Source organism: Urocampus carinirostris, chromosome 6 (genome assembly GCF_059441175.1).
Source record: "Urocampus carinirostris isolate Australia breed hairy pipefish chromosome 6, RoL_Ucar_1.0, whole genome shotgun sequence".
Lineage (NCBI taxonomy): Eukaryota > Metazoa > Chordata > Actinopteri > Syngnathiformes > Syngnathidae > Urocampus > Urocampus carinirostris.
In genome coordinates this window covers 38,437,453-38,451,011 of record NC_142354.1, presented here as the reverse complement: position 1 = coordinate 38,451,011, position 13,559 = coordinate 38,437,453, and the positions used below count along the sequence as shown (strand labels likewise).

The window sequence follows — 13,559 nt, the reverse complement described above, 5'->3', positions numbered from 1 at the left end:
CAAGGACACTTCAAGCTGTTTGGATTTATTTTGTTTCTGTCGCATTTTATGTTAGTTTTGCCAGAGATCAAAGAGATCAAAGCCAGGAGAGAAAGCTTACCACGTGTTGTGAGTCATCATTTTATTCATATTTAGTTTCTTTTGTCTTTTATTAGCATATTTGCTATTGGAGTAATCCAAAAGTCATTGAAAGTAATCAAGTTAAAGTAACCCTACCCAGCCCCTGTATATGACTTAGACCTAAGATTTATGGCCCGAGCCCGAACCCGAACCCGAACCCGAGGCAATTTCGGGCCGGGTCGGGCCTGAAATGTCAGTCATACGGTCGGGTCGGGTCGGGTTCGGTCCTGCTTTTTTTTTTTTTTTTTTTTTTTTTAATTAATTAATAATTATAAATATATGTTCATTAAAAATATATACTTAAACTATGTATGGATACTAGACCAAGGAATATAGTAAATCAAATAAATATTATTTGTGTACAATTAGTTGTGATTGCGGAAATCATAGCGTACAGTGACGTTGGTGACTTTTCACATCCGCATTAACAAACGCATTTTGTAAAATACGATCGCGCTTTATTGTTTAAATAAACGCGTTATATAGACTAGAATCTCCCAATTATTATAATTAGCTCGCTTTATTTTGTTTTAAAGCGTATTATATAGAATACGATCGCTTTTGTCGGAAGCGTACATTGACGTTGGTGACATTCTCATCCGCGTTAAAAAACGCAATTTGTAGAATACGATCGCGCTTTATTGTTTAAATAAACGCGTTATATAGACTAGGATCTCCCAATTGTTATAATTAGCTCGCTTTATTGTTTTAATAAGCGTTTTATATAGAATACGATCGGGGGGGGGGGGGGGGGGGGGGGGGATTTGCATAGGAGTCGGAAAAGGGCACAACACGTCAACACCCCCTCAATGAAAGTGCTGCGCTAAAATCTTAAGGACGTACTACTACTGCTGCTGTGGATTATGGCCCAATGATCAAGTCGTCAAAATGACGGACGCCCTTAAATGTTTTCGCTACCTCAAAAAAAAAAACGTCAATGACAGATTGTCGCTTAATGTAACATCTGCAGTGCAGACACAGAAATATAAAAGATGTAAATGTTTATACAGTTTTATTTAACTTAGGCCTAGATGTTGTAACAAAAGGCAGGGTTTAATTTGTTATCATAAATCACCCCTCCTTATAAATAAAATATGTAATTTCGGGCCCCCTCGGGCCGGGCCAGCAAATCCAGTTAATTAGTCGGGCTCGGTCCGGGTCGGGTTTAATACCCCTCGGGCCTGCGTCGGGCTCGGGTGCTTTTTTTTGGCCCGATCTTACCTCTAATATGACTGTGTTGCATCGGTTTTGCGTACACTACAATGGAAAGTAACAGAGATGAATAATATGGCCCCCCCCTTAGCCAGATGTACTTATGGAAAGAGCCATAATTGAAGACAAAAATAGAAAGGGAAAATGAAAGGGAGAGAGAAAACAGAGAGAAAGTAAAAGCAAAAGAAAGAGAGAGAGAGTAAAATAGAGAGAGAAAAGAAAGGAAGAAATAGCACACTGTTTTGAACACATTCGTATCATTTTCATTTGCAAGATTTTGTTACATTTTTACAAAAGAACTCTGCTCGCACCATGTTTTAAAACCATTATTTACGGCAAAAACGACAGTCAAACTGAGCCTCCGCTAAATGTGCTGGAGAATTAGCTTTTGTGTGGAGAGCGGGTTTTTGCCACACGTTCCCGACCCTAGCCATAGCCTGAGAGTCCAAGCAGTCTTTTTTTTGCGCTACCTGTGGTGTCCTTCCCGCACTGGCAAGATCAGAGCGCTTCTGCATGTGCATTTCTAATCAGAGCGCAAGAGAGAGAGACCGGGGTGTGCGTTCATCATAGAGAGAGCAGGCGAGTGAGGAAAAGGGGAAGGCGAGGAGGGGTGATTACGTGGAGCAGCACCCCATACAGCAGCCCTGCAGTGCGATCTGGGAAAAACGGGGGCTCGGAGATCGGATGCGCAGAACGCCAAAGAGGCGAGGTCTGCGAGGGTGATATCAGGAGGAGGGATGAGACCCAAGGTGTAGAGACAGAGAGAGGGGAGAGAAGGGGAAGGAGGGCATGATCTTTGCTTCAAGTATTGGGGGAGGACTGTAGCGGCTCCAGCGGCAACGGTGGCCGGAGAACCAGGCGGGTCGGGACGGCATGCCCTGTGAGTACTGAGGCGCTTGCGGTGCCCCCCCCTCAACCGCCATTGGAACAGGGGCGGGCATGCAGCAAAGCGGCGAAGGAGCCGGGTGGGCTGCGACGCTCTCCTTCCACTCAACGAAGCTTCGGGGAACCAGCGATGTGGCGTGAATGCCTCCTAGGACTCCCTTGCTCGCCTTAGGATCATGAGTTGAGGAAGCGTCCGATCCGGAAGGATTTTACAAACACGCCCAACTACCTACTTTGTGGTTGCCCCACACCTTCAAAAAAATGATCACCCCAGTACCTCAAGTGTACTTTAAGAATGCTGCTACCTTGCTCGTACCATCTGCGCCCTAGCTCTCAAAGCGCTTGACCAATGAAGCCATGGGACTCAGCCAGAGCTTTACAAGTACGTGGTGACCGACCCCCCGTACCCCGACTTTAGGGATAGAGTGTGTTGCTGTGTGGATATTGATGTTTTCTGTGATGTCTTCGGAGCGGTTAGCCTCTCCCCGGTTTGCACCCACTCGTCTGCTTAGTGGGCCCAGTACAGCCCAAATTTGCCAGACGGGTTCCCGCTTTCCCTTCACTCTCGTCTGACCTGTCACCCGTTTGCCTCATTGGCGTTCCTTTCCCTTTTCGTTTCCCGCGTTGCAGCTCGCGGGAGCCGACCCGTCCCCGAACCCCCCAGTTTTTTTCCCTCTCCCCCGGACCCTGTCTCCCTCAAACCCGGCCTGGTGCTGCTGCACTCGGCTCTGGCCGAGGATGATGTGGCAGTGCCACGTGTCGTCCTCCGAGTGCCGCTGCTACCGGCTCAACGGCTTCTCGCTGCTCAAGCGCTTCCCTCTTTCGGCAGATGGGGCGTGCGGCAAAGCCCTGGACCAGCCGGTGGGCGAGTGGCTGGAACGCGTCGGGCTGCCGCAGTACGAGGGCAAGTTCCTGCTCAACGGCTTTGATGACCTGCGCTTCATGGTGAGTCACCCGGATTGACCCTCTACCACCGCCTCTGTCTCCTGATCAGTGTTCCCTCTAAGCTGCGCGCGTGCGCGATGGCGCACTGCTCGCACATTCTCTGCGCACAAGAAAATCTAGTCAGCGCACAAAAATGAGGGCTCAGAATGACTAATTAAGAAGCGACTTAAGTCAAAGTTACAGTCCATGAAGGTAAAAATACAAGGGTTCCCCTGACGTTGTGTCCTAAATGCGGTATTTTGAAGTCGAGTCAGAGTAGAAGGAAGTTGAGTAAAGTTAGTAGAGTTGGTCAAAAACCGGCTTCTTCAGCTCAGCTCACTAAAAGGAACCGGCTCTTTCGGGTCCTAAACGGCTCTTCAAGTTATTTTTGCTTCTTTAATCCCAACATAACCAAATATTATGTAAAATTATGCACAAAATGACTTAAAGGAATGGGGGAATAGAACAAAAAAGAAAAAAAATACCAAAATGAAAAAGTAGCGAAAAGCTGAGAAATAAAGAAACAAATGGAAGAGAAAAAAGGAAAGAAAAATTTAGAAAAAAGCCAGAAAAAAAGAAAAGAAAGAGATGTAGGGAAAAAGTAAATAGAAAACAAAAAGAAAAAAAGTAACAGCTCGGAAAAAATAAACACAATGAGATTTTTTTTAAAGGAATTTAAAAAAAAGTAGAAAAAAAACATGGAAAAAAGAAGAAAAAGTCTGTGTTGCATTCAAATAATTTCCAATTATATCAAGTGAATCTTGTTGCCAACATTGTACTTCCACTAAAAAATGTGATTAAGTACAGTTCTGTATCTTACAACCGACTAAATAAGCCCCCCAAAAATGTTAATATTATGCGACAAAATACATCAGGAAAAAAAAAAGAAATGGATATCTTGTGAAAGAATTGTAAGAACAAACAACGTTTGTAGGCCGTACAACCTTTGCAATCGTACATGAGTCGATTCATTCAAAAGAGGAAAATAATTTTGCATTGCCGGAAACTCAGCAAAATGTAACTTGATGTCAAGTTTTGGACATGTTTGAGAATTAATTATCTTGCCACACTTGGGATTATGGTTTCTCACTGTTGTTTCAAGCGTTGCTCACCGACTTTGTGTGAACGCTCAGACCCGTGGAAAATTACAGGGAACATTGGTCCTGATCCTGTCACTCCCTACTGCTGCCCAAAGTATACGTCATGGGAGGCAAAACTTTTAGATAGAAGGGCAGTTGATTAAGTCTTTTTCATTTTTAGGACCCTTCACGGCTGAAAATTCCTTAAAGGACAGATAGTAACAACATTTCCTGATCTCAATACTACTGGCCAAGGAATGAAAAAAACATTAGGTTTAATCTAATCTATCCAAATCTATCCAATCTACCGTATTTTCCGCACTATCAGGTGCACCGGGTTATAGGGCACACCCCCAAAAAATAGTTTTTGGTCCTATATTTTCCATACATAAGGCGCACCGGATTATAAGGCGCTACAATGGGAACGTCCACAAAACAGTCAGATAGTTCAGTCAAACTTAACATTCTGAAAGCTTGCCAAGAAGCAAATACGTGTCTCAGACATGAACAGAAACAGTGTCTGTACAATGTCACCAATCACTCAAATGCATCGTTCCAAATATCATTGGGAAGGTTAAAGTCTTGAGATTCAAGAAATGCCAAACACTTCTTAGTTACCATTTTATTTTTTGCTGGCAACTGTGTGGACAGCAAAGTAAGAATTTTAGTATGCAGGGAAACGAGGTTCTTTATACTGTGCATATGACAATAAACACTTTGAATTGAATTTAGTTTAAAAATAGACTCATCACAGAAACATCAAGATCGTTATAAAACAAGATACCGGGAAAATATAAAGCCGCATAGCTCACCTAAGTTCTCTTGCAGCCATCACGTTCAATAATGGTACGTAACCATAGTCTTCTTACAACCGTGAGTGTAGTAAATCTAGGAGAGTAAAATATTTACAAATACAGAATAGTAAAAACTGTTTTCTCTATGCCGTCGTGCAACCCAACGTGTGATTCACAATTATCCTTTTCGGCCAATTGCAACTTAATATTGATCAATATTAAGTCGCTAATTCTTGCAACTAAGGCAAGCAGCCACCGACTAGATTTTCCCCCGCACGCAAAGTCGTCCACGGTATATGCTGGGATTTATATACCGGCGTTTCATTGGCTTACCAATGTGTCAAACATCATTTGAAACGATCACTATTGGCTAAAGTTATTCGGAGGTAAAGGGGGCAGATCCTTTTTATCATGTACAGGCTCGCATAGGCTAAAGGGGTAAAACAAAGCCTGCAATTGGCCGAAAAAGATGTGTCAATCATCAGTTGAATCGATCACTATTGGCTAAAGTTATTCGGAGGTAAAGGGGGCGGATCCTTTTTATCATTTCCAGGCTTGCATAGGCTAAAGGGGCAAAACAAAGTCTGCAATTGGCCGAAAAAGATAATTGTGAATCACACGTTGGGTTGCAGTACGGCATAGAGAAAACCTTTTTTACTATTCTGTATTTGTAAATATTTTACTCTCCTGGATTTACTACACTCACGGATATAAGAGGACCATGGTTGCACATTATTATTGAACGCAACGACTTCGGTGAGCTACTCTGGCTATATATTTTCCCAGTATCTTGTTTCAGACTGATCTTGATGTGTTCTATTTTTAAATTAAACTCAATTCCAAGTGTTTATTGTCATATGCACAGTAAAGCTGCGAACGAAAAAGAAAATAGAAACTAAGGAATGGTTGGCATTTCTTGAATCCCAAGACTTTAACCTTCCGAGTGATGGAACGATGCATTTGAGTGACATCGTACGGACACCGCATCCACACAAGCTTTCGGAATGTTAAGGGGATAATAAGTTGGACTGAACTATCTGACTGTTTTGTCGACGTTCCCATCGTAGCGCCTTATAATCCGGTGCGCCTTATGTATGGAAAATATAGGACCAAAAACTATTTTTTTGGGGTGCGCCCTATAACCCGGTGCGCCTTATAGTGCGGAAAATACGGTAATCCAAATAATCTTTTCAACTTCAAATACTATTAATATAAGTTTTATTATTTTTCCTAAAAATCCGAAATGACGATTTATTAATTGACCTAATAAAGAGATGTAGTAAATAAAAGTAAATATATTTGACTTAACCGAATGAGCAATGTCAAAACCATTGCTCTCGCTTTTGAGAAGAATGCAAATTGGCTGATGATGGGCGTCAGAGGAAATAATAGAATAAAATTTTCATCAAAGGGTAATCAACCTTTCAGGATTCGACCTAGCATTCCACTCATTCCAATTACATCACTGCATTCCGGACATTCCAGGGATTCCAAAGTGAAAACGTCGCCGCACTCCTAACATTAAAAAAAAGATGACATCACCACATTCCTAACATTACGGGCACTCTAAAGCAGTGACATCACCAAAAAGGTATGACTGGAATGTTAGGAATGTGGGCTCAAATCTTGACAGGTTGATTATTTTAATCATCGGCGCAGTGGTTGGCGCGTGGGCGGCACAGTTCTATGGTATGGGGAACCTCCTGTGTGGGTTCAAATCCAGCTACCGGACTTCCTGTGTGGAGTTTGTATGTTCTCCCCGTGCTTGCGTGGGTTTCCTCCGGGCACTCCGGTTTCCTCCCACATTTCAAAGACACGCATTTCAGGTGGATTGGCCGGTCCAAATTGTCCCTAGGTGTGAATGAGCGAGCGGGTTGTCTGTCCCTGTGTGCCCTGCGATTGGCTGGCAACCAGTTCAGGGTGTCCCCTGCCCACTGCCCGATGATTGCTGGGATGGGCTCCAGCACCCCCGCGACCCTACTGAGGATAAGCGGTGCAGCTAATGAGATGAGATAAGATGATATTATTATCTTTGGTGGCAAATATAAACCGATTTTTGCTCATTTTGCGGCATGCCTTGGGTTGATAATGAAATGGAATCTGTCCAAATGGAGACATATTGGGCTGCATGTGGCACGCCAGCCTCACTTTTTCCACCTTTGATCGTTCCCTCGCCGCAACCGAGTCTCCTTTTCACCTCTGTACAATTCATGACCTTGCCATGATTCAAAGGAGGACCTCAACCACAGCATACACCGTCCCCTGCTAGACGAACGTCCTTCGAAAGTCATTAACACTTTTTCAGCCATTAACAATTAGATGATCTCATTCTATAGTCCTCTCTGCTAGAGTTCACCTCGCATACCCTGCAGCTGCGATGACCGCTGTGACTAAAATGAAACACAAGTAGTGCTTTGGCTGAGCTCAAGTCCGTGACACCCTTTTACAGTGTTAATTTTACCTGTGAAAAGTGTGGGTCCCGGGGACTGGCATGCTCATAAATCTATGGGTCCCAACAGAGATCTATGGGTCCCCAAAATGTAGTGTGCTCCATGCCCTTACAAACTGTCGTATTTTCCCTTACAAAATACGAAAAAAATCTTTTTTTTTAACAAACATGTTTATTTATGTAGTTTAACATGTTATATTGTACATGTGTTTCGTTATATCATATATATTGTTAATGAACATTTTGTTGCGAGACACTGAGTTGCTCGACGTGAATGAGGTTTATTATAAAAAAAGTTCAAAAATGAAGTCGCTTGGACGTTCACTGTAGAAGGAAAAAATACATGCAAATATAATTAAGTAGAATAATACATTTTCTTATTCAAATTATGAATTCATTTTCTGCATTAAGTTATTGTTGGTAATTGATAGGTTGGTCGTTTTGGTTGTAATATTTCTCAGAATTTACTGTGTGAATATAAGTTGTTTTTATATTCCAAAATATAACAATCTTTCACACACACTCACACACACATGAAGTACCGTTTCAATAATCAGTCTAATTGCATCTCTTGTACGTTTATCAATCTTATATTCTTTTATTGTGAAGTGCTCATGTGTGCTGTTTCTCCCTGAAGTATAATAAATCACGCCCACATTGTGGGCGGAGTCTCTTTCCCTTCTTATCAACATCATGGAGGACGTGAGTAAAATCTGCTCTTGGTATAACGATTAGATTTTAACATTATATGTATTTTATTTGTGTATATATGGCCACGAAATAGTCTTAATAATGATTGACTTTAACAGTAATATACTGATTAAAAGGGATCACCACAAACCTGTCTTTTTTCATTTTCTCCTTTTATACTTTTTTTCTTAACTTCTTTATAAAACATAATCATTCGTAATATAATGCATCAAAGCAAGTGAGCCGTTTGAGAGCCGGCTCTTTAATGAGTTGAGCCCAAAAAGCCGGTTCTCTAAAAGGAGACGGACTTTCACTACACAACTCGAACTCGAGATCGGCGTGCAGACGAAAACTCGAACCGCGAGACCAAAACAACAATGGCCGATCTGCCTGACGAAAAGTTTGGAGTGCGGTAAATCTTTGTTAAAAAATGCTAATGACAATTTCGTGTCAAAAATGTTGCGTCCCGGGGACGCACGTTGATTTGACACAATGCGTCCCCAGCAAAAATAATGCGTCTGGGACGCAGGGACGCGGGCAAACGAGAACACTGCTACCAAATACTACGAATCTTCCTTAGCTTACTTTGCCAGTTTACAGCAAATTGCAATTCTTCAAATTCTGTCAATTCTTTAGCGCTTTTTGGGGGATAAAATTTATGAAATCTTAATAATGCAAGGGCCTGCATCCATTATCAACATAAATATACCACTTAAAATGTGTCCCCCTCCCAAACAATGTTCCCTCTAAGCTGCACTGCCCGCACATTCTCAGCGCACAAGAAAATCTATCCAGCGCAATGTTCCCTCTAAGATGCGTGTGTGCGCAATTGCGCACCACCCAGAGCTTTTTCGCGCACAAGAAAATCTAGCCAGCTCACAAAAATCAGGGCTCGAAATTGCTAATCAAAAAGCGAATTAAGTCAAAGTTACAATGCATGGAGGTAAAAATACACGGGTTCCCCTGACATTGTGTTTTAAATGCGGTATTTTGAAGTCAATGTCGAAGTTGAACGAAGTTGAGTAAAGTCAGTAGAGTTTTTCGAGAACCGGCTTCTTCGGCTCGGCTCACTAAAAAGAACCGGCTCTTTCGGGTCCTAAACGGCTCTTCAGGTTGTTGTTGCTTCTTTCATCCCTATATGACCAAATATTATGAAAAATTACGCACAAAATGACTTAAAGGAAGGGGGAATAGAACAAAAAAGAAAAAAATACCAAAATGAAAAAGTAGTGAAAAGCTGAGAAAAAAAAGGACAAAGAGAGTGAGAGAGAGAGAGAGAGAGAGAGAGAGGGAAAGAGAGGGTATGAGGGAGATTCAGAAGGAGAGAGACACAGAGAGAGAAAGAAAGAGGGAGAGAAAGAGACAGAGAGAGACGAAGAGAGAAATAGAGAGAGAGAAGAAGAGTGAGAGAGAGAGAGAGAGTATGCGGGAGATACAGAAGGAGAGAGACACAGAGAGAGAAAGAAAGAGGGAGAGAAAGATACAGAGAGAGACAAAAAGAGAAAGAGAGAGAGAGAGAAGATTAGTGAGAGAGAGAGAGAGAGAAAGAGAGAGAGAGAGAGCGGAGAGAGCAAAAAGGGAGAAAGTTACCAAGAACAAAGGAGTGAAATACATAGAAAAAGAGAGGAAGAAAAATAGAAGGGACAAAAGAGCACGAAAGAGAGAGAGAAGTAGAAAGAAAATAGAGAAAGAAATAGAGAAAAGCAGAGATGGGAAGAATGAGAGAAGAAAAAGAGAAAAATAGAAAATAAAAGAAAAAAGAAAGAGAGAGAGAAACAAAGACAAAAACAAGAAAAAAAGAGAGAAAAAGACAATTAAAGACAGAGTAAGAGAAAAGTGAATAGGTGAGAAAGATAATGAGAGACAAAGAAGGCCAAAGAAAGAGAGAAGAGAGACAGAGAGAGTGTTGTCTTTCGGGCCAGGTTTCGGGCACGCAGGCCACATGTTTGTTACCCATGCACTACATTCTTTATTCTCTGCTTAAACATTACATAATCAATTCTATATATAATATATGCTACCCTCTTGTGGCGAGACTCCAGGGCAATCACACCAGAGCAGCACAATGCCAATTCAATTATGACACACAAAACATTATTTCTATGTACTGTGCTATATTCCAATAACTAATGGATTAACTGTTCATTTTTCATCATGTACAATGTATGCAAGATATATATTTTGGGCCTTAGAACAGACAAATAAATATTCTGACTTACAATTGTAGTCATGAAATCGCCCGACTATCGAGAACAAGCAATAAAAAAGACAATAGAATAGAATAGAATAGAATATACCTTTATTGTCATTGTTACAACATGGGTTGAATATATTGTGACAACGAAATTGGACGTGGCACTCCAGTCCCACCTTTTACAGTGAGGATAAAGAAAACAAAGAAGATAAAGGAACAAAGAAGATGTTTTTACTGTTCTTGTTGCAGGCTTTGTTTTCCTCCGGAAGGGGGTGTATGAGGGGGTGAGAGACGGACAGAGATGGCCGGATCCAACTACCGTAAATTCCGGACTATAGAGCGCACCTGATTATAAGCCGCACCCACCATATTTTAAGAGGAAAACCGATTTTGTACTTACACAAGCCGCACCTGTATATAAGCCGCATGCGCCCACATTAAAAAAATGTAACGCAAATTTAACCCAGACTCGACTTTAAGTCTCGCGATTGAAACTGAATATCCTTCATTAAAGTACACAGTACAAAAATCCCAGCCGGCTAAATGAACGTAAAAGGATACCTGTACTTAAGGTTTGATGCAGACTGGCAGAGTCCAGGTCCCGTTGAAAGTAATCCAAAGAAAAAAGTGTGTATTTCCAAAGGTAACGGTGGAAAAAATATATATCCACTATTGTCCGCCGTGTCCACAAACACTCACCTTTACCGGTCCCCACTTCCCGTCAGCCCGCGTTTGTTACGCCCCTTTTTTTAAATTCGCACGTCCAAAACATACCAGAATGAGTGTCCAAAATAAATACAAATATGTACATTACAAAAATATACAGTTGCAAATACATATTATACATGGTTACACATATTTACAAAAAAAGACGGTACACCGAGAGAGTTTTCAAAGCTTTAATAATAATAATATAGTTTTCATCCCAAACGGTGCCTGTGACAGGTAGCAACACGCTAGCAACACGCTCGCAACACAGTAAACGGGTCTGTTAAAAAAACATACCGTACTTGTAAAAATCACGGTAAACCGTCCTCATCTTCCTCCTTAGAACTGAAGCCATCAAAGTCGTCTTCCTCAGTGTCGGAAAGAAACTCGTCCCACGCTCCCGCAGCCTCACTCGCACTGTCACTGTTGCTGGAACTCTCGTCCACTCCTGATTCTGTGCCCTCCTCTCCGTCACGAAGCAGACCGGCTTTTCAAAACGCGTTGGTAGGGTGGAAGTCTGTCAGGATCCACTGGCAGACATGCGAAAAAGTTGATTTCTCGCCTCTAGTCAAGCCAAGAAGTTGCAGTCTTCCTCGGCGCATATATTCCACCGGTCTAAATCTTACCTTTTGTACTCGAGCGCCGCTGGTGGCCGTTAGAAAAATTACATAAATTGGCCGCATCACTGAATAAGCCGCAGGGTGGAAAGTTTGGGGAAAAAGTAGCGGCTTATAGTCCGGAATTTACGGTACATGTTTGACCTTACTGTACACACCGTCCAGTGTTTTTCCCCTGGTGGCTCAGTCCACGTATTGAATGAATTTGGGAAGTACAGTCCTTAAGCATGCCTGATTAAAGTCGCCGGCGACGATAATAGCTCCGTCGGGGTGTGCAAGAGATTCAGCGCTATGCTAACGTTAGCATCCGGTGGAACGTTAGCGAATATTCTGCATCAGGTCACCTTTAAATTATAATCCCCAGAAATTGGTGCATCTGGAGAGCAAGGCCCTTCTCCGTACCTCCGCCTTAATTACATATTAATCAGTTGATTTCACCGCACCTCGCTCCCCGCAGCATGACTAAAAGCATTTTGGTGTTTTATAGGATTTTTCTCGATAAATTGTCAGGGAACGCATCCTTGGCGTGGTTCGGTCCCCGGGTCAAAAGATGGCCGCCTTGCCCCGGGTGAGTTTTTGAGCTGCTTTTGGGTTACGTCACCTTGTCACGCCGCCGCTTAGCTAAGCGTGGGCGTGGAGCCGCTTCCTGACCTCTTTAGCAAACGAGCGAATGTGGAATGAAGCTTCATGGCCTTTTCTATTGTATGAAAGAAACTGGTTCGTGTACTGAAAAGTTTAGAGTTCAATGCCGTGGTCCTCAACCTTCTCGCACCTCAGATCGGTTTATCTCTCATCTCATCTCATTAGCTGCACCGCTTATCCTCAGTAGGGTCGCGGGGGTGCTGGAGCCCATCCCAGCAATCATCGGGCAGTGGGCAGGGGACACCCTGAACTGGTTGCCAGCCAATTGCAGGGCAACTCACTCGCTCATTCACACCTAGGGACAATTTGGACCGGCCAATCCACCTGAGATGCATGTCTTTGGAATGCGGGAGGAAACCGGAGTGCCTGGAGGAAACCCACGCAAGCACGGGGAGAACATACAAACTCCGCACAGGAAGACCGGTAGCTGGATTTGAACCGACACAGGAGGTTCCCAAGACCTTAGAACTGTGCCTGCACACGCGCTAACCACTGCGCCGCCGTGCTGCCCCAGACCGGTTTAATGTCTGACAAAATTCTTGCTGGCCGGGCCCGTTAATAATATTATCAATAATAGCAATAAAAATACGCCTAAATCCACCCTGTCATCATTAGACCAATAGGGATGTAGATGACATAAGAAAAAGCAATAGATCATATCTCATCCTCACACTCATGGTACCAGAGACAAATGTTGGACTAAAGATGGGGATTGTTTTAAAAAAGATATAAATAAATGCAGAAAATCTCGACGAGGCGAAACAAATCTTTTGTTTTCAGATTCAGATTCAGATATACTTTATTGTCATTCTTGTACACGTATATACAGAACGAAATGTCGATACATCTGACCCGCACAGTTTCCTTGAATGTACAGCTATACATAAAATGTTGTATTGAGTTGGAGTATTGAAGTACTAAAAATATACTAAAAAAATTATAGCTATGTATAGTATTATACAGTAGTGCAAAGAGTGCAAGAGGAGCAGCTAACCAGATGTGCAAAATGGGCAGTCAGGTAAACAAGTCACTATACAATAACAATAACACTGGAGTACGATAGTGCAGAGGAGAACATATGTGCAAAGGAGTGGCTAGGTATAAGAGAACTAAATGTGTATCCGAATGAATGAATGAATGAATGAACGAACGGAACTTTATTTTGAACATGAAAAAAAACAAAGATAGAACAACAAATCAAAATACAAAAACAATGTTAAGGTAACACGTTCGAAAAGAAGCAGA

At 42.3% G+C, this 13,559-nt stretch overlaps 1 protein-coding gene across 8 annotated transcripts in view; it reads left to right on the top strand.

Annotated features, from left to right (window-relative positions):
- The window catches only part of anks1ab (ankyrin repeat and sterile alpha motif domain containing 1Ab), a 119,571-nt gene that overhangs the window by 39,172 nt on the left and 66,840 nt on the right, over positions 1-13,559 (top strand). For 6 of the 8 annotated variants that reach the window (XR_015850785.1, XM_088338958.1, XM_088338960.1 and 3 more), the window contains exon 1: positions 1,902-3,162. Coding sequence is in view for 7 of the 8 variants with exons in the window: in XM_088338958.1 (XP_088195084.1) it covers positions 2,956-3,162 (207 nt within the window). In the remaining variant the exon portion in view is untranslated. Of the gene's footprint in view, positions 1-1,901; positions 3,163-13,559 lie in introns of those variants that run through there. The other 2 variants (XM_088338957.1, XM_088338963.1) reach the window with 2 other exon arrangements.